Here is a 16,987-nt window from a genome sequence, read left to right as displayed (position 1 = left end):
GGATTTTAGAGTGGGACTCGCTTAGAATCTTCTGATAGACCCCGGACACGCTGCTGGACGCCGGATGCTTCCGTACCACGAGATCATAGAGAGCACTACCTCTAAGCCACCGATGGCTCTCGACTGTTCGAGCCCTTGCGGCAAGCAGCACTCAATGACTCAAATGCGAGGCAGTCCCTGACCAGAAAAAAGGGCTCAAAAACGTTCAAAGCGGCTGATTCGTACGTATGGTCTCTGTAAATTACATGCATAAGTGAATGTCTGTCTATCGAGTTAGATGCACGTAGATGGAGATGATAATAATACTGTAAAGATAGCTGCATGGTTATTAGTGTTGTCTATGTGGTGCGTGATATATGCAGTCGTCAGTGTACCAAACCTCGCGAACGTTAGTCGTGCAAATCGTGTGCTTCAGTCCTGCTGATTTCTTTTACGTCGGACAAAAATGACTCTCGAAATGACCATCAGTATCAAACCGGCAGAGATGCATATCTGCATCAGCGGGTGAGCACGATGATGACAATATACAAAGACACCGATGACTCACCCCTGAAAATATGATAGCCGAATTCCAACTGTATGCACGTCCCAGTATTGCTCCGTTCACTGGCGTGCCAATGAGCATGGCTACAGCCACGACAGAAAATGCTATTCCGATTCGGATTCTAGAATGCAACATGCCAGGTCACCACAAGGGGGCAGGCAGGTAACTGGAATAGACACTCACCCGATCTCTCCCATATGGCGACAGAGCGTGGCTAGAAGAGAAGGAATGAGGGAAACGTCTAGTAGAAACAAGCATTCAGTAGGTTTCAATGCCCGCAAAAATACGCACACACATGCTCCTGATGAGAAACCAAACAATACTGCCAATGCATATACGGATCCCGTGTTATTGGCGCCAATAAGACCAAACAGAGTGACTGCAGACATGAAGATGCTTGGTAAAAGCATGTTGTACACTCCTATACGATCAGCCAAAAATGTAGGTATCACCCGACCAACCAAGCTTCCTGCATTGAGCATAGCCAGCTAATGGGTGTGGTAAGTACTTGCTAGCGTAAGAAAGACCCATAAAGAATGCATACTGAATAGAATGCGAGCTGATCACTGATGTTATGTGCCGTCGAGAAGAGCTCCAGATAAAAAACTGAGGACGGTATGAAACTCGTGAGGAGATACTATATGTCAGGTTGATTGGTTTGCGTACATGGAAAGAACATCCCAACATTGACTAAGAATGCACTGATAATGAAGTGACGATCAGTGGAAATTCATTACATCAATATATTCGAAACCGTACCCTGCTATGGACCATATATACGCGCCATCCGTAAGAATATCCTTGATATACGTGGAACCCGTGGAGCCCGTGGACGATGGCATTTTCGGAGGCGGTCGTGTCTTCATCAAAAATTTCGCGATGAATAGCAACCCGGCGACTAACGCAGCGCTAGCACGAACTCCGTTTGCAAAACCGATTCCAGATTCAGCGAAGAGTATATTGAGCATGATTGGGAAGATTATTCCGCCCGCTGAAGCACCAGACACCACGATACCTGTAGCCAGCGCTCGTCTACGCTTGAAGTGATGAGCAACGATGCTCAACGAGGGCACATACAACAGTCCTTGCCCGATACCCATCCCGACACCATGACTCAAGAAGATCTATTCACAGTTTTATCGATATAACGATGAGAAGATAATAAAAAGTACCTGATAATATTGGCCCGGTTGTACGAGTGAAAGCATGAACATCGAGAAGACATACAAGATGATCCCTATACTTGATAGGTGATGGCTACGATTGTACTCGTCATTAAAGCTGGAAGTTTGATTTCACTGAGAATAAAGACTTACAAGTAACCGGCATCAAATGCTTTTCCGACTAGCGCTCCGGGGGCATATAGCATGAATAACTGGAAGCTACCTATCCAACTGGAAAGATTGATTAATTTGATTTGGATTAACTGCAATTCCCATTGTCCCAACCTTATGTCGGACGCCGTTCTATCTGAGAGAAGGACGCGGGTGTAATAGTCTGCAAAAGGAAACAAAATATGCGTAATTACGACTGTGAGACTGGACGGAATTCAACTGAAGAACTCACCTTGGTAAACCCCAAATGCGTTGATGTAGCTGTCAAGGCCGTGACAAATAAGCGGTGCTATTGTAACTAAGTTCTCTGCGAAGAGGCATACCCAAACGTGCAGAAGTTTATCATACATCTAAAGCATGTTTAGCACAACAAAGCGACTTCAAGGCGAATAACACATACGCTCCTGCGACAGTCAACCAAGCCTCCATACCTCCATCTGGCGGCGCTGCGGCAGACACGGGCGCCTGCTGGCTCTCGAGCTGCTGGTGGTCCTTCTCGAGTGTCTCATGGCATCCTTGGACGGGTGTGGCAGTGATCGTGCGGTCTTCGCTGTGGTTGGACATAGTGTGAACCCCAAGCAACGTCGAAAGTGATGCTACAGAGGAGAGGATGGAGGTGGGAGACAAGAAGGGCTCGAGTGCCAAAACTCGCTGGATCCTCGTGGCATTTCGTGTATTGCTATCAGACTACCGAACAACGTCTGGTTTCCCCTTAAGCTTCCTGTTGCCTGTTTGTTATTTGCCAAGTATTTCCGGAGTTCACATCTCTGTCTTTTCATGGTCACGCCGCCGGCCGCGGTATTTCCCTTGCGAAAAAAGATCGGGAACTCACGCAGTCACGTAATTAAAATAATAGACAAAGAAACAAATTATGGTTTTTGAGTTGCTAAACAGCCCCGACAGCGAACATGGGTCAGACGGCATGGGTCCATGTGGGAGCTGAACACACGCAATACAATAACAGGTCGCTCCCATGCCCATTTTTCAGGAAAAGTACAAGCTTTCTCATGCTGAAATCGGAGACCCTAATTCGCGAGAACTGATTGCAAACTGGCGTTATTAACCTTCTCAAGTACGTCAAAAGGACAACTTCGACTTCTAAATAGGGCGTGGAGCGTTCTTTGAACTCGCCATTTTAATCGGTCCTGAGGCTGTAATGGCACGTTCGAGAGCCTGTTGCCGGCCACCAGGAGTTCCTTCATTTGTAGTACTAGTCTCAGAATGAGATGATGAACATCTATTTGAGCGATGCCGGCTGACAACACTTTCCAACTTGATACAATGTCAGCTGGTGAATGCGACTCCTACACTGTCTGCGGATCCATTGTCCGTGTATAGTGAGATTCGGACCAAGGATTCACCAATACCCCAGTTCTTTATTATCCGCATCTTTCACAATACTTGGCCGTAACCTACGCAGCAAAGGAAAGGCTAGGCATGAAAATCGTGCGGATCGCATGCTTTGAGACCTGGGCCCTTATGAAAAACCGTAGACGGCAATGACTCATCACCCTTCCAGCCCTAGGCATTTTATTCACTGCCTCTGCCCTCGTTGCGAGCTCCTCCCGGAAAAGGCGGACGGGTAGGAGGCGTCCTACTCCTTGAGCTGCCAGGCATTGGACTCGACCGCCTAGACGAGGTGGGCGTTGGTCCTGAACTTCCAGAGGCCCGCCCTCTCAACGAGGACGACGGTGTGCGCAATGGGGTTGTTCCTGCGGGATACATCGCTGGCGGAGGATAGCCTTTATTCCAAGGCATCTTTAAACGAATCCATCCGATCCATGTTTTGGATGCAGCCGTCCGCTCGCGCTCGTCCCGTTTCCGCTCAAATGCGGAACGGTAACGCTCGTACGACTCACGAAACGGGCGATCCACTCGAGAGGAGAATATGAGTTCACCACGCGGATTGCTTGACGGAGGTATAGGAGAAATGGGGATAGACGAGTTCCGCTCGACGTTTGCTCGGGTGGGAGAGTGCTGCCTGGATCCAGAGTCGGGTGGAATTGGTGCAGGTCGAGGAAATAGAAACGACAGCGGGTTGAAGGAGATTTTTGAGCGTAACGAAGGTGTGCGCATGTTTAAATACATGTTAAAATTTCGCAAAGCTTTGTTAGCGTGAGGAACATATCTGTAGACGAGGCAGTCTGTAACACAGAACAACTGATTCCAGGGAGGAGCATACATACCGATTAGCGTACGCGATTTTTTCAGAATACATACCACTAGCAAAGAACAAGACTAGAGTGGTCACAGATACGAATAGTAAACCTGACGCAAGGTGCGGATGAGGGGTGACCTCTTTGTCGACAGTGTAGATCTCCGGTAGAGCCTTCTGAAGCACGAGCTTGTAAGGCATAGTAAGGAAGGCGGTCTGCAAGAGAACCTCCGAAAGTAAGAATCCAATAACGAGTATAAGTTGTCCTAGAAATACTGCAACGTGGAGCGTCTCAGATGAAACATACACTGCAGACACAGACATACAGAGCGTGACGCACACTGATAACGAGACTTTCTACGTTGCAAATTTGCAGCATTTGTCTTTAATCGCTCTTCAAACAGGAGCAAGTCGCGATAAGTTGCAGGGTCATTGGGTGGGTGAAAAGAAGTCTTTGAATGAGGTGGGGTGGGTCGACGGGCCATACATGAAGTCAAGAATCAGCGACACCGCGATAGATAATAAGGCTCCAGATGTTGTATATTTGACAATATAAAGTATAACCGAAATCCAGGACAGAGCCTATAACGGCGCCGGTAAGGAGCTTTCGTGCCAGTGTTTGGTTGCAGTGCGTAGACTGGAACCAATTTGGACCCTAACCCTAACCTCGGTTACCTCACGTGGCAAGCTGCAGCGTGTCTGACCTCAAGGTGCTGGCGGAACCACAACATCGTCGGGCGCTCTCTACGTCCACTGACGACGTTCACGATTTTCTTATTCTTTATTTCACAGCTTCAGATCATTCCTATGACTGTGACTATACTTGCGTCTGTATCTCTCCTTGCGCTGGTCGTCACCGCACGTCCCATCATACCCGAGGCTGAGTTGTAAGTTGTAACGTGTCAGTGTCACTCAAGTAGATTTGCAGTTGACCTAGTAATAATAGCAGTATTGGCGTGTCCACTGATGTGCAAAGTACAGTGCAAGCTGTCTTTCAGTCTCGCGTAGGGTGAGCTGGTCCTAAATATCTAATAACTCGCATTCCCGCTCAGTTCTTTCGGCTCCAGTCACCTCCCAGATGCTGCTTCTGGACAAAGTGGTACTCTGGACGTGAAAGTCATATCTGCAGATGAGCAGAATGAGTATCTCTCGCAATTAGATGATGAATCTGTCATGGCAGTCGTGCCTTTGACTACCAGCGATTCACAAACTGAAGAGGAGAAGAAGCTCTACGATATGTTGAGCAAGCTAGACGCGGCGGATGGCGGATTCCGCGTCTGGCGCCAGGACGAGGACATTGCGAGTCTATCAAGGCTCGCATCGCCGAATACGGACCTCGCCAAGATGGATGAGAATTCAGAACGGAGTGAAGACTCGACTTTATTGCCACCTTCTGAGATGTCTCTGATGAATTCTCCTCCAATTCTCGTGGTGGTTTTTTCCTGCATCGCTGCCATCTTAGCGTTATCTTGCATCGCGCTAGTGCTCTACATCAGTAAGCTAATGCAATCTCGCGTCCTCGCCTCGCAAAATGCTTGGGAGTTGTTGCCCCGACTCGAAAAGCAGCATGGCGTGTTCTATGCTGGACCACCCTCGAATGGACCTTTGTTAGAGGAGAAAAGCGCGCTATATGCTGAAGAGAACGAGAAAGTAGAGCAGGCTGTTGCCTTGCGTGATGACTTGCTCGATGCACAGAGTGACGTGGCAGACGGTGCCAAACTCTGCAGCCCCGAGAAGCCTCGTAGTTTTCTTCTCAGAGTTGACCCGCCCCAAGAACTTCTAGACGAAGAAGACATCGACGAGAAGTTCCATGACGCGCTAGACCTCAGTCCCCTTCTCCCCACCCTGGAATTATCTTCGCATACCACCGATATAATTGGAAGCCCGAACCTCATTTTGAAGAACATATCCTCGGACGATGTCTTCTCTTCTGCATCCCGTTCACCTGATCGACGTCCGCTTCAAATGCGTGATGTTTCCTCGTCTCCGGTATCTCGCCCTTCATGGTCCCTTCGCGCAGCAGGGTCACCTTCCCTGACTGTTGCTCCCCAGCTGCAACCACCTTCCGAGGACTCGTCAGCACTCGTGTTTTCTCGCAACCGTGCATACCGCGCAGTCCCAGAATTTGATTTAGCTTTAGCTATGCAGCTTCGGCCTGGACTCGGCATCGGTGCTGATCCAGCGTGGATGGTTCGATTTTTGATGGCTATGTTTGGCTGGTTCACAGTTCTCTTGACTGGAAGCCGCTAATTAAACTCACTTCACGCAATGTTACTCAACTCCACGGATTCTGGCATTCCCCAAGTCAACTCAAGTCGCGCCCCGCGCCTCAGTTCACATGTTTGCTTTTACATTCCATTCTAGAAATCTTATGTCCGCATCATTAGCAGTTATGGAGTTCATTTATACGCAATGGGACCGTCGCTCGTTCATATTTTCATATTTCCCCCGCATCGCATTTATTTGCATTACCGTCACCATCATGCAAGTTGCACTTATATTTCAAGTACTAGTACCCACAATTCATGTGGAGGTATGGATTGACTTTTGTCTGATCCTTGTTTTACTGCTATGTTCCTATATCCTTCGCAAGTGCAATGTCAATATCGTCGATTGTGTCTTTCTACTACTATGTTTGCCTGTGCATGTGCATTAGATAGTCTTCGACTTTTTGCCATCTTGCCATTGTGGTTTAAGCTGGTATATAATTATAGCCTTGAAGTTGTTTTGTTCCACAATATAAATGCCCACAGTAATTTTATCAATTATATGGAGGTTCACCGCCAGCAAACGCGAGCTACAAGACTGCCACTGAGCTGAAATTAAATATTACGTAATCGCTACTAGGGTCTTATTGAGGCTGTATGCAGTCGCTACCAGTCATACCACGATCCTCATCCATTCTGCTATAGTTCAGACTTCTGTCTAGAATTCCGTAGAAATCGACAGGACAACAGGAAAAAGTTAATTACTTCAGTCATCACACAAGATTTATAGATCTGCAACAGATACACACATTTGGCAAGCACGACTCCCATCACAAACGCAGTATACCCATCTGCCAAAGCACTGCACGACACTTAACGACACCCTCAACGGCCCTACATCTCTGAACATAGTTGAGGCAGATTGATATAGCAGAACACGCTCTTCCAGCAGCTTTAGAAGGCCTGACACATAGAGCATGGTTTACGACAAGGATGCATTGGTATGCACACTAACTGGAAATACGATAATTGGAATTGTCGTTGAAATGTTTGAGTATAGTGGGAAACAGGATACGACGAATCTGTTGAAGTCAACCAGCGTGCCTTGATTGACAAAGTGCTCGCTCGATATTCTGGGGAATTTACTGGTGCGCTTGCGTGTTTTATAAGCTGCAGCTCGTTTCATAAATTCAAATATCAATAATTTCTAGTTTTTAGAGAACTTCTACAGAACTCAGATGATGCTCAATCGACTTCAGTGGAGATTCGATTTGAAACTGAAGACTATGTGAAGAGGAAGTCTGGCAAGATTGCACAGGAGTACTACACTGAGAAGCCAGTTCTTTCCGACTTGAAAACTACGGTAGTATGTTACGTTTTTACTCTTGACTCATGTACATACCGTGAACTTTCATTTTATCAGGTTTCACAGTGGACATTCAGAAATAATGGCATGGCTTTTAGAAATGAGGACTGGGATCGTCTTAGGAAAATCGGTAACTTCCACAAGTGTATGCTGTTGTTCCGTTACTCAGTTTCTCAATAGCGGAAGGCAATCCAGATGAGGATAAGATTGGTGCCTTTGGAGTTGGTAAGTAAGATTTGTGGTGAAGTCCTTCCACATCAGTGCTCACACTGAGTTGTACAGGATTCTATAGTCTGTTTTCTGTCACGGAAGAGCCTTTTGTGACATCTGGGGGTGAGATATATATTCTATAGTATCACATCGACTCTGACCTCGTAATGTGAAGATCGCTGGATGCGCTTTTACTGGAAGGATAATAAAGATCAAGTGAGTACAATGTTTTGGAAGTCTTTAACACTCACAAATATCTCCTCAAGCTACGTGTAAAACGTGGCGATTTACCCTCTGAGGGTGGTCCAGACCCTTGGACATCATTCGAAATGACTCTAAGAGAAGCTGCTCCAATACCGAAAGCATTTGACTTCACGCGATTTTTGGCCTCCTCAATTACATTTATGGCTCACCTATCAGATATCAGCGTTTATTTTGACGACCAACGTTTGACACGTCTGACCAAATCTACTGGTATCCCAAAGGACCTTGGCCTTCTGAAGGGCCTTAAGAATACTAGCGGTTTGGGAATAATGAATGTCAAGGGTATCAATTCTACCCGTAAGTCATTTTTGGCATATGCCCTCGTCTTACACTCACCAAGCAACAGAGATGAGGATTAAGGCAGAGGTTATGGAGGCAGTTTATTCTGTAGGAACAGAGAAGCCTTCCATTACTGCAGTGGTCAAGCAAAGCAAACCATCAACGCAAGGAGGATTCTTTTCTTCACTTCTCTCGAGTTTTACCGGGACTACGACCCCTCAGCGCACGGCCACACCCCTGCCTGCGCCGCCCGCAGAAAACAAGAATCCTACGGAGGTCCATGAGACAAGTGTCACACTATTGATATTTTCGGCAGATGTAGATGTCCGATTGGATAAAAAGATGGTGACCGAATTGAATCGCTCCACGAAAAAAAATCCTCCGCAGCAGCTGAAATACAATCTTATATATGTCAGTGTAGTGGGAGGTTTCCTTCTTGAAATTCATGTTGAATATATCCTTTAGACCGCCAAAGACGAGTACGACGCTAGTATATCTGAGGAGGAGAAACAGCCCTTTTCAGGTGGAAGCATTTTCCAAGGCCTTCGCGCAGATCTTCATGGGTAAGTCATCGAGTGCTAGGTTCTCCTCCCTTCTAATGTGACGATAGGTCTGGCTCTGCCCGCGTTTTCATTGTTCGTCTGTTTGTAGTGCCATAATGTTGTACCGGTTTGCTCATCATTTTTCAGGGTCATGCCACTGGACAAACGACCGGGATAGGAGGTCATATGGCTACTCGTTTCATCCCAACGGTCGAGCGAGAGTCCATAGATTTAGTGTATGTTCCTCGATTTTTTTTGTTTATTTACCAAGTTACTCACAGAAAATCCATTCAGTGACCGTAATGTCGCAAGTGAGTCTAAGCAAGACCATGGCTCATCTCCTATTAACATATTGTGCAGTATGGAATAGGGAGCTACTCTACGTAGGTGGGTTCCTCTGCCGTACGGCATATGAGATGGAACTCGTAAACATTCGCGCCTTATGGGAAGGAGCAGCCAGCTCAGCTGCCACGCCGGATTTCAAACCTGACTCTGAGCTAAGAGCTTGGTTACATAACCGATTCTTGCATGCCCTCAAATTTTTCACGTTTCATCCGTCTACGCCATCTTCAGACGTTTCTCGTCTCTTGGAGGTCGCCTTCTTTGCTTGCTCCCCTCAACATCCCTTCAGTATATTATCTACGGCTGGTGTGCGCAGCGCATTCGATGTTCGTATGCCCGATCCACTGTTCGCATCATTCCTGAAGCAGTTACCTGTTCTTCCTGAGGGAATTATCACCGAAATTCCTCGTATGGCCGCCTCGCTCCAAGACAGAGGAATGCTGAAAGATATCACATTCATGGACGTACTGGGTGAATTGCGGTCCAGACCTCTCAGTGAAGAGGAAATGATTGCTTGTTTGAAGTGGTGGATCGGCTTGAGCAAACAGGGCGATAATCCGAACTTATCACGAATTAGGACGGAGTTTATTAACGCTGCTGTATTGGCTTCTGGCAGGCCGGCCAGTCCAGACGAAAAGATACTCCCCCTGTCGTCTGTCCAGACTTTCATAAATCCAAAGAATATGGGCCCACTAATTCCTTTGGATGGCCCACTTCCTGATCATCTCTTGCCTCTAAATGTTAGCAAACACGTTGATTCTCTAAGCCTGTCATCTTTTGGATGGAGAGAGCTGTCGATTGCAGATTGGATACAGTATATTCTAAAGCCTGATGTCCTGGCTGCTAACGTTGATAATGATATCACCAAGTCTCCTGTATGGGCAGAACGAGTTTTAATGGTTATTTTGCGTGGCTGGCCAAACATGTCGAACGAAGCTCGCAACACAGTCGCCACAAGCTTGAAAGACAAGACATGCATACCCACGTCGTCAGGCATGAGGCTACCTCGAGAAGCATATTTATCTAGTGCCAACATCTTCAAGGATCTTCCTATAGTAACTCTTCCATCCGGGACGACTATCAAGCTATCATTAGAGAAAATTCTCGTTAGCATCGGGGTGAGAAAGCACGTGGATTTGCAGGTCGTGTTTGATAGGTACGGTGGTGAACTTGAAATATTTATTGTAACGTCAACTTCAATTACACAGAATGATCAAGACTGGTGACTGGACCATCTCGGATCTGACCACCTATCTAGTGGCTGTCCAAAGTACTCTTACTCCTGAGGAGGTTGACAGGTTGAGGGCCACTACAGCTTTCACAAAGGAGGAGCCAGACGAAAATTCTACGAAAACTCAAAAGAGGGCTCGCTACCGCGCATATGACCTGTATGAACCCAGCACTATATTCCGCCAGCTGAAGTTGCCTATCATTGATTGGGGACACCAGGTCAAGTGGAAAAGCAGCTCTGAAGAAGGTCAGTTAAACCATTTCAAGTAAATACATACTTATCAATACTTTTGATGCAGCGAAATTCCTGTATCGATTGGGCCTTCGTCGCTCCCCTCCACTAGATATTCTTATCAGATTATGCTCTAGCCCGGATGAAGAATTACATCCTATTGCTTTCAAGTATCTGCTGGATAACATGTCTAAATATCCTGACTATGACCCGGAAAGATTCAATGATATATCATTTATTCCAGCTCTCGACGGTTCTGCAACTCGTTTGGGCACCTTGAAAGAGGTAAGTGATATGTGAACTTTTTGAAGTGACTACTTTTGAAGAATATATCAAGGTCTTCGCCAATCCTGACTGGGCGTCATTCGGATTTCTGGTAGTGCAACCACATCTCCGGGATGGTGCTGTGTCAAAACTTGGCATCAAAGATCACCCTCCATCTCAAATGTTAGTAACGTTACTGGAAAAGAATGCTCCAAAGTCTGAGGACACTGCGAGGAAATGGTTTTCAACCCTTTCTGGGCATGTTACAGGTACCTTAGAGGAATTTATTGAGTTGCAATGGGGCTAATTTCTTTCAGCGTTCTCACCATCTCAATTGGCCACTCTTTCTAAGCTGCCTTTTGTGCCTGTAAAGTCATCGAAGTCACTTCCTGATACAAGCTCTAATCAACGTTCAAATACCATTCGTTGGATAACCCCTAATCAATGCTACTTTGGAGGAGAATCGAAGGGACAAGTTCACTCGAAACTTTTTGTGTTCGTTGACTTCGGATCCACTGCGAACAGTTTTCTCAGTGCATGCGGAACTAAGCATGAGCCTTCCATAGAAGAAATCGCTAATATCCTTATCATGGACCCTCGTGAATTCTACAGGCTTGCAGATGGACGTGACAAGTACGTATCCTTCTGTGCGTGTTGTTTGAATTTTCAATGACTTCCTTCAGCTATCTGGTCGAACTTCGCAATCTCGCTGTTAATCGTCGTCTGATTTCGCAACTAACCTACAATCGAATGAGATCTTCTCCTATCTTGCTGGGCATGAAACGAACGCGTCGTAAAAACTCGGAAAAAGAGAAGGGTGTTGGTGTTGCAGAATGGGATGAAGATGATTGGGAACTCTTATACGATCTACGAAAACCTGGAGAAATTATTATCGCTGATGACACAAATGCCTACCAACTTTTTGGGGACTCGATCTTCACAGCGCCGCAGGAGGATTTATTGGAAGGTAAGAGTCCGTCATGCCTGAGAATAGCACCCGTTCAAATCCGAAAGCAAAGAATTCTACATCGATCTAGGCTCCAAGCGCCTTAGTGCAACGATCCGTGAAGAGTACAAGACCACCTCTGAAATCAAGAACTCTAAAATCGCTACTGACGTCCGTAGCCTTATACTGGAAAGGTTACCCTTGTTCCTCCACGAGCATACTCACACTCGCACACGCATCTCCCTCGGATGGCTCAACAATGACAAGAATTTCCTAGTTAAAATATTCGGAAAATTGACAGTAGCCAAAGGCCTCGATTTTGGTGAAGTACGGCTGACAAGAACTCAAGATGCTTCGGCTGCGGCGCAGCGGCGCGGTTATGGTCCTATCGAGCTATGGCTTTCTGGTAATTCCCAAGTGGATATGTATGAGTATGTATTGGGCCAGCTAGGGTTCGTATTCTTATCTAATGATTATTAACAGGGTCTCCACTTCACTGTGCCGATTGCTATTTGATTCGGCGAAGGTTAACGATGCTTTGCTTTTCATGACAATCCTTTCTACTGATCTCAGAGCCCTGAAACGTCGTGGATACAATGGTGAGCAAGCAATTACTACCCTTGGTTGAACTGATATGGATTGGATCATATATAAAGTTGACAAGATCTTAAGGCAGCAGCAGGCCGATCGACAGGCAGTTGAACATGCCTTGAAGATCAAGGCCGAGAATACAGCTCTAATTTCCACGCCAAATACCACACCTGGTGCGAAGGATAGGCCCGCCGCTGAAGTCGCATCCCCGCCGCCTTCAGTTCCACAGCGGCCTGGCATACCAGGAAAACTTTTGACGCACGAACCCACGACAGCTCCTGCACCAACGCCAAATCCTCCGCGGGTTGATTCTGCATCCGAAGATCAACTTACAAAACAACCTGATAAGCCAGGACTTCGACCAGCGTCAACGATGATAGGCTCCTTACAAAGCTGGAAGCGAAAAATCACCGGACATCCCCATCAAGAAGATTTGGATGGTGGCCCATCATTAGATTCTCAGGTTTTGGCCTCAGGTCATCCTCAAAGGTCTACGTCACGTCCTCCTGGCCCAGCCGATGGTAGAAGCCCCATTGTGACACCTCTGACCAATATTCGTAAGTTCTAATCATGTCTTTGCAGACATAGTGATTGACCCAAGACCATAGGCGCAAACGTAGACATGGCGATCAAGGCATGTAGGCCTGAGCAAGGAAAACTACTTCACAATAGACAGGAAATGCAGACAATCAAGGAATCCCTGAATGAAGGCTACTGTGACACTTCAGGGCATGTGGGCGAGCTCGATCTCATTGGTATGGTTTTTTTACTTTACGTACCACGTCGTCTCTCTGACGATACCTGAAAGGTCAAATGGGCAACGTCAAAGTCTTTGCAACTCGAGGTAATTCCCGAGTTCGTGCTTGCCTTTTCATAGCTAAGTAATTGATTCATTGTAGACGTTCCTGAGCCGCAGTCTATTATGACAAAGAAGCGCGATTCTCTAGCGCGATTTATTCATGTTATAAGCTCTCTGAGCGTCATCTATAAACTCCCTATGACATCTCTGCACATATTCTACGACTCGGGAGGAGGACTCATCGCATTCAATCGGAATGCCAGTATATTTCTTAACTTAAGATATTTCGAGGCTTGGCGTGAGTAAAGGTGTGATTCCACCTTGGAAACTGTCGTTGACCCACATTTCCCCATAGACGATTCGGATGTTCGTAACGGCGAGCTTAAGCAGGCTCAAATTTCCTGGTCAGTGCTTTTAACTTGTATCCTTGTCTCTTACTCACTTCTCCGTAGGTACTTTACACTGGCACACGAGATTGCACACAACTTAGTGCAGCCCCATAACTCCGAGCATGAGTTTTACTTTTCTGCGTTGTGCGAGGCACACCTAGTTGCCTTCAGCGAAATGTTGGCATCTCCAGCACGAGACATCCAACTAATCTCCCCACATTTTACGTCATAAAGGAAATAGTACGATAGTAACGATTTAGTTTCCCCTATTGATAAGTAGTTAAAGTTGTCACATTTGTACTTTCATCTCACAGTGTAATTGAACCGTCACTCTCGAACATGTCAAACGCTACTCCGTGGTGCGAACTCATAAGCCTTGGCTTCCGCGCGTCACATGTGCTCCATATCTCAGAGCCATGCAGAACAACGATGCATTTCTATACTTGTTTGGGGGTCACGCAAGGGCACACCATTGACTCCTGCCATTGAATCAAGCGTAAGAGTATCTGGACTATCTATGCTAGTTAAGCATGCTAGCAACACCGGTAATAACACTACTAGTAAAGATGACACGACTTTCTACTCTTCATAAATAAATAACCAGGGCCGTTTTGCCATTTAAGCACACAAGTAAGGCAACAATACTAGATTTCACCAATCACATAACCTACTATTTTCAAGGGCGCTGACAAGGCGTGATAAACAGAGGTAGCTGATTTTTCTTCTCGGGTTCAGAGATGACGATAGGTCGTTGTACAATGGTGGCCTTCTTGCCGATATCGCTCGCTGGCACTGCCAACTCAAACTCAAATGCTCGAACCAGGACGAAAAGCAGGACTTTCATCCTATAAACGGTGATGAGTCATGTTATCAGGATTTTAAACACCATGAATGATGCTTACTCGACCAGGGAGAAACGATAACCAATGCAAGCGCGTGGGCCTCCCAAGAAAGAAAGGAGATGACCCCATACACCTGGTATGCTCTTTATGGTTTCTGGAGTTGCTTCCCACCGTTCGGGTCTTACAATCGATGTCAGCACGTACAAAAAGTATGAGAATTGAGCAGGTGAACGCACTTGAATTCCATAGCATCTTCGCCCCACAAGGCCTTGGATCTGTTTATAGCCAAGATAGGGATAAATATCGAATCACCCTTGCTGACTCTGGTAAAAGTGAGGTGAGTTGATAAATGCTATTAAATATTCAAAAAGGCAGTCATACTTGATTACATCTTGCTGATTTCCGTATTTGTCGATAAATGGTTTGTCTAAGGGCAAGATATCGTCTTTCATGGCGATCCGCACCGTATTTGGCACGGGTGCGTGCAGACGCAAAGTTTCTTTCACTACAGAATCAAGATACGGTAGGGCAGTCAGCTCATCCATGGACGGTCTGTCGGACGATACGCTATATATCTCATCTCGGAGCTTTGTTTGGACCTCAGGGGCCTGCGTGAGAGCGAACAATGCCCATGTGGTCGCGGTGCTACGAAACTGATGAGACTTGCCCCATTGTAATCGGAGTATAGGGGTATTGCATACCTTGTCGTTTCATGTCCAGCGACTAAGAAAGTTGGGACCTCTGAGATCGAAAGTGAGCTTGATGTTCGGGAACAGAAGAAAGTTAAGCGTACGAGCTAATACGTCCTCGTCGGATATTCTTTGGCTATCGGGAATATCCGTCGCCATATTTGCTTTGACCAAGAGAGATAGTAAATCACGACCTTTCATACTGCTCTTCTCGATCAAACCTCCTTTATCACCCCCCTGAGAAGCTATCACTGCTTCCTTACTTTCACGCAACAATTGACGCCCAATGCGATTCATTGTTTTCTGTGCAATATCAATCTTCTTGCCATGCTCAGTAGGCTATAGCGGTGTAGTTAGCTTGGAGGTACTTCACTTAATATGAACGAGCTACGAACGATATACCGAAGAAGAGAGAAGCGCGACTGGAGGAAACGAAGGATATCCATTTGTTGGCCGGCTTGGAACATAGTGGTGAAAGCCTGGTTCAGCTCATTTGGTTTTTCATTGGCATTTAGAGCGTCGAAATTGTAGTTGAAGCCTATTTTGAAAATTATGTGAGTTCGAGTTGCAGAGTTGTTTTTTAGTGTGACGTACCTGCCAGTCCGATAACGTCCAAGGTCATCCTGCCCAACCATGACAAGACATCAATCCGCTTACGTTTTCCCTCTTCAGCTGCAGTAACCTCAGTGTACCAAATATCCCGTAGCTGCGCATTGTCCTTTAAAATAATCGCTAGAGAAGGACAACTAGAGAATTTTACCTTTTCTGCCTTGTCGTAGAAAATGTCTGTCAGTGCTCGAATTTGAACAGGTCCAAATGCGGGATTCTGAAACACAAGTTAAGGAATTATGAGTGATTTAACACAAATAATCTCACCATTATATGACGCTAAAATGTCATCACAAGATATTTAGAACGTAGGTTGGGAATACAAACATGACCATGACCTACCTGTTGACGATGTTGTGCCCCTATTGCGTGTTAGAGTTAATACTATTCAGCTAAAGGGAGTAAACTCAATGGCTGACCCTCTACGAAGAGAACACCTGCGGACACATAGATGAGGATTAAGAATATGCATAAGAAATTGAGATGCGTACCTTCTCCAAGGACACGGGACAGATTATATCTTACTTGTTCTGGCTTTTGATAGTCCAAAGAATGTGTAAGAACGTGATTCAAAGCACGAGTGTCCATAGTAAAGAGACGATTGGACTGTTTTCGAAATTATATCGTTCATGAATGGTCAGCTCAATGATCGAGTGATAACGCACGTTAAAGAAACCCTTATATCTGAGTGTATTGCCGTATTCCTTGATCCATTGCTCATGGAGTACCGAGTTCTCCTAGAAGAGGCTGTAAGTCGGACTTCTTGCGAACGGTCGTGCTGCTTACAGATTTGAATATATCTTTCAGGTTCCCGTAAAGCCAGCTGGTGCCCTTTGGACCACGCAAGTTGCGCAGCGGTGACCTTAACTGTTGTATGACTGCTTCCACGAGTTTCCATAAACCGAAGCAAAGCAGCGTAGCAGTCGCCGATAATGCGAGTTTCAAGAGCATGATGGGTTACGAAAACAGAATACGCCCAAAAGTGGTGTATTTTGAAAGATCTGCACCAGGATTTATGGGGAGAAAATGTTGGTGGATGCGGATACAGTCTTCCTTGAGGTATTCTGAATCTTTACAGTCTGCAGCAAGATTTATGGGGAGAAACGTTGGGGGATGCGGGTACGGTCTCCCCTGTGATATTTCTGAATCTTTA

The 16,987-nt window shown here is 46.1% G+C and overlaps 5 protein-coding genes across 5 annotated transcripts; 2 read left to right on the top strand and 3 right to left on the bottom strand.

The window, feature by feature from the left end:
- Positions 1 to 194: 194 nt before the first annotated feature.
- SERLADRAFT_463837 (uncharacterized protein) lies at positions 195 to 2,514 on the bottom strand (the record flags this gene model as incomplete). Its single annotated transcript, XM_007316727.1, has 13 exons — positions 195 to 492; positions 548 to 665; positions 728 to 785; positions 840 to 1,032; positions 1,089 to 1,150; positions 1,211 to 1,245; positions 1,304 to 1,668; positions 1,717 to 1,801; positions 1,861 to 1,938; positions 1,993 to 2,041; positions 2,111 to 2,139; positions 2,202 to 2,228; positions 2,279 to 2,514. The coding sequence occupies 13 exons, from the start codon at positions 2,440 to 2,442 to the stop codon at positions 412 to 414; spliced, it is 1,344 nt and encodes a 447-aa protein (XP_007316789.1).
- Positions 2,515 to 3,171: 657 nt separating this feature from the next.
- On the bottom strand, positions 3,172 to 4,599 carry SERLADRAFT_463833 (uncharacterized protein; the record flags this gene model as incomplete). Its single annotated transcript, XM_007316726.1, has 3 exons — positions 3,172 to 4,006; positions 4,065 to 4,308; positions 4,374 to 4,599. 3 exons carry the CDS (start codon positions 4,516 to 4,518, stop codon positions 3,409 to 3,411), a joined length of 987 nt encoding a protein of 328 aa, XP_007316788.1.
- A 1,232-nt stretch (positions 4,600 to 5,831) lies between these two features.
- Positions 5,832 to 6,553, top strand: SERLADRAFT_385475 (uncharacterized protein; the record flags this gene model as incomplete). Its single annotated transcript, XM_007316725.1, has 1 exon — positions 5,832 to 6,553. The coding sequence occupies one exon, from the start codon at positions 5,999 to 6,001 to the stop codon at positions 6,281 to 6,283; it is 285 nt and encodes a 94-aa protein (XP_007316787.1).
- A 591-nt stretch (positions 6,554 to 7,144) lies between these two features.
- On the top strand, positions 7,145 to 14,046 carry SERLADRAFT_447770 (uncharacterized protein; the record flags this gene model as incomplete). Its single annotated transcript, XM_007316724.1, has 27 exons — positions 7,145 to 7,241; positions 7,301 to 7,388; positions 7,452 to 7,606; positions 7,664 to 7,736; positions 7,787 to 7,831; positions 7,889 to 7,939; positions 7,992 to 8,032; positions 8,083 to 8,377; positions 8,427 to 8,770; positions 8,825 to 8,922; positions 8,970 to 8,994; positions 9,049 to 9,137; positions 9,196 to 9,212; positions 9,262 to 10,399; positions 10,452 to 10,720; positions 10,773 to 10,990; positions 11,043 to 11,238; positions 11,287 to 11,602; positions 11,653 to 11,936; positions 11,989 to 12,346; positions 12,399 to 12,514; positions 12,572 to 13,063; positions 13,115 to 13,261; positions 13,315 to 13,350; positions 13,406 to 13,603; positions 13,661 to 13,709; positions 13,758 to 14,046. The coding sequence occupies 27 exons, from the start codon at positions 7,218 to 7,220 to the stop codon at positions 13,924 to 13,926; spliced, it is 5,331 nt and encodes a 1,776-aa protein (XP_007316786.1).
- A 108-nt stretch (positions 14,047 to 14,154) lies between these two features.
- On the bottom strand, positions 14,155 to 16,812 carry SERLADRAFT_463820 (uncharacterized protein; the record flags this gene model as incomplete). Its single annotated transcript, XM_007316723.1, has 15 exons — positions 14,155 to 14,539; positions 14,597 to 14,716; positions 14,773 to 14,859; positions 14,918 to 15,181; positions 15,238 to 15,277; positions 15,330 to 15,564; positions 15,621 to 15,763; positions 15,820 to 15,931; positions 15,986 to 16,051; positions 16,102 to 16,113; positions 16,177 to 16,196; positions 16,254 to 16,271; positions 16,326 to 16,440; positions 16,500 to 16,571; positions 16,621 to 16,812. 15 exons carry the CDS (start codon positions 16,783 to 16,785, stop codon positions 14,371 to 14,373), a joined length of 1,638 nt encoding a protein of 545 aa, XP_007316785.1.
- Positions 16,813 to 16,987: the final 175 nt, after the last annotated feature.

The sequence above is a fragment of the Serpula lacrymans genome, assembly GCF_000218685.1.
Source record: "Serpula lacrymans var. lacrymans S7.9 unplaced genomic scaffold SERLAscaffold_5, whole genome shotgun sequence".
Taxonomy (NCBI): domain Eukaryota; kingdom Fungi; phylum Basidiomycota; class Agaricomycetes; order Boletales; family Serpulaceae; genus Serpula; species Serpula lacrymans.
The sequence above is the reverse complement of the archived record's forward strand: the minus strand, read 5'-3'. Positions and strand labels throughout refer to the sequence as shown.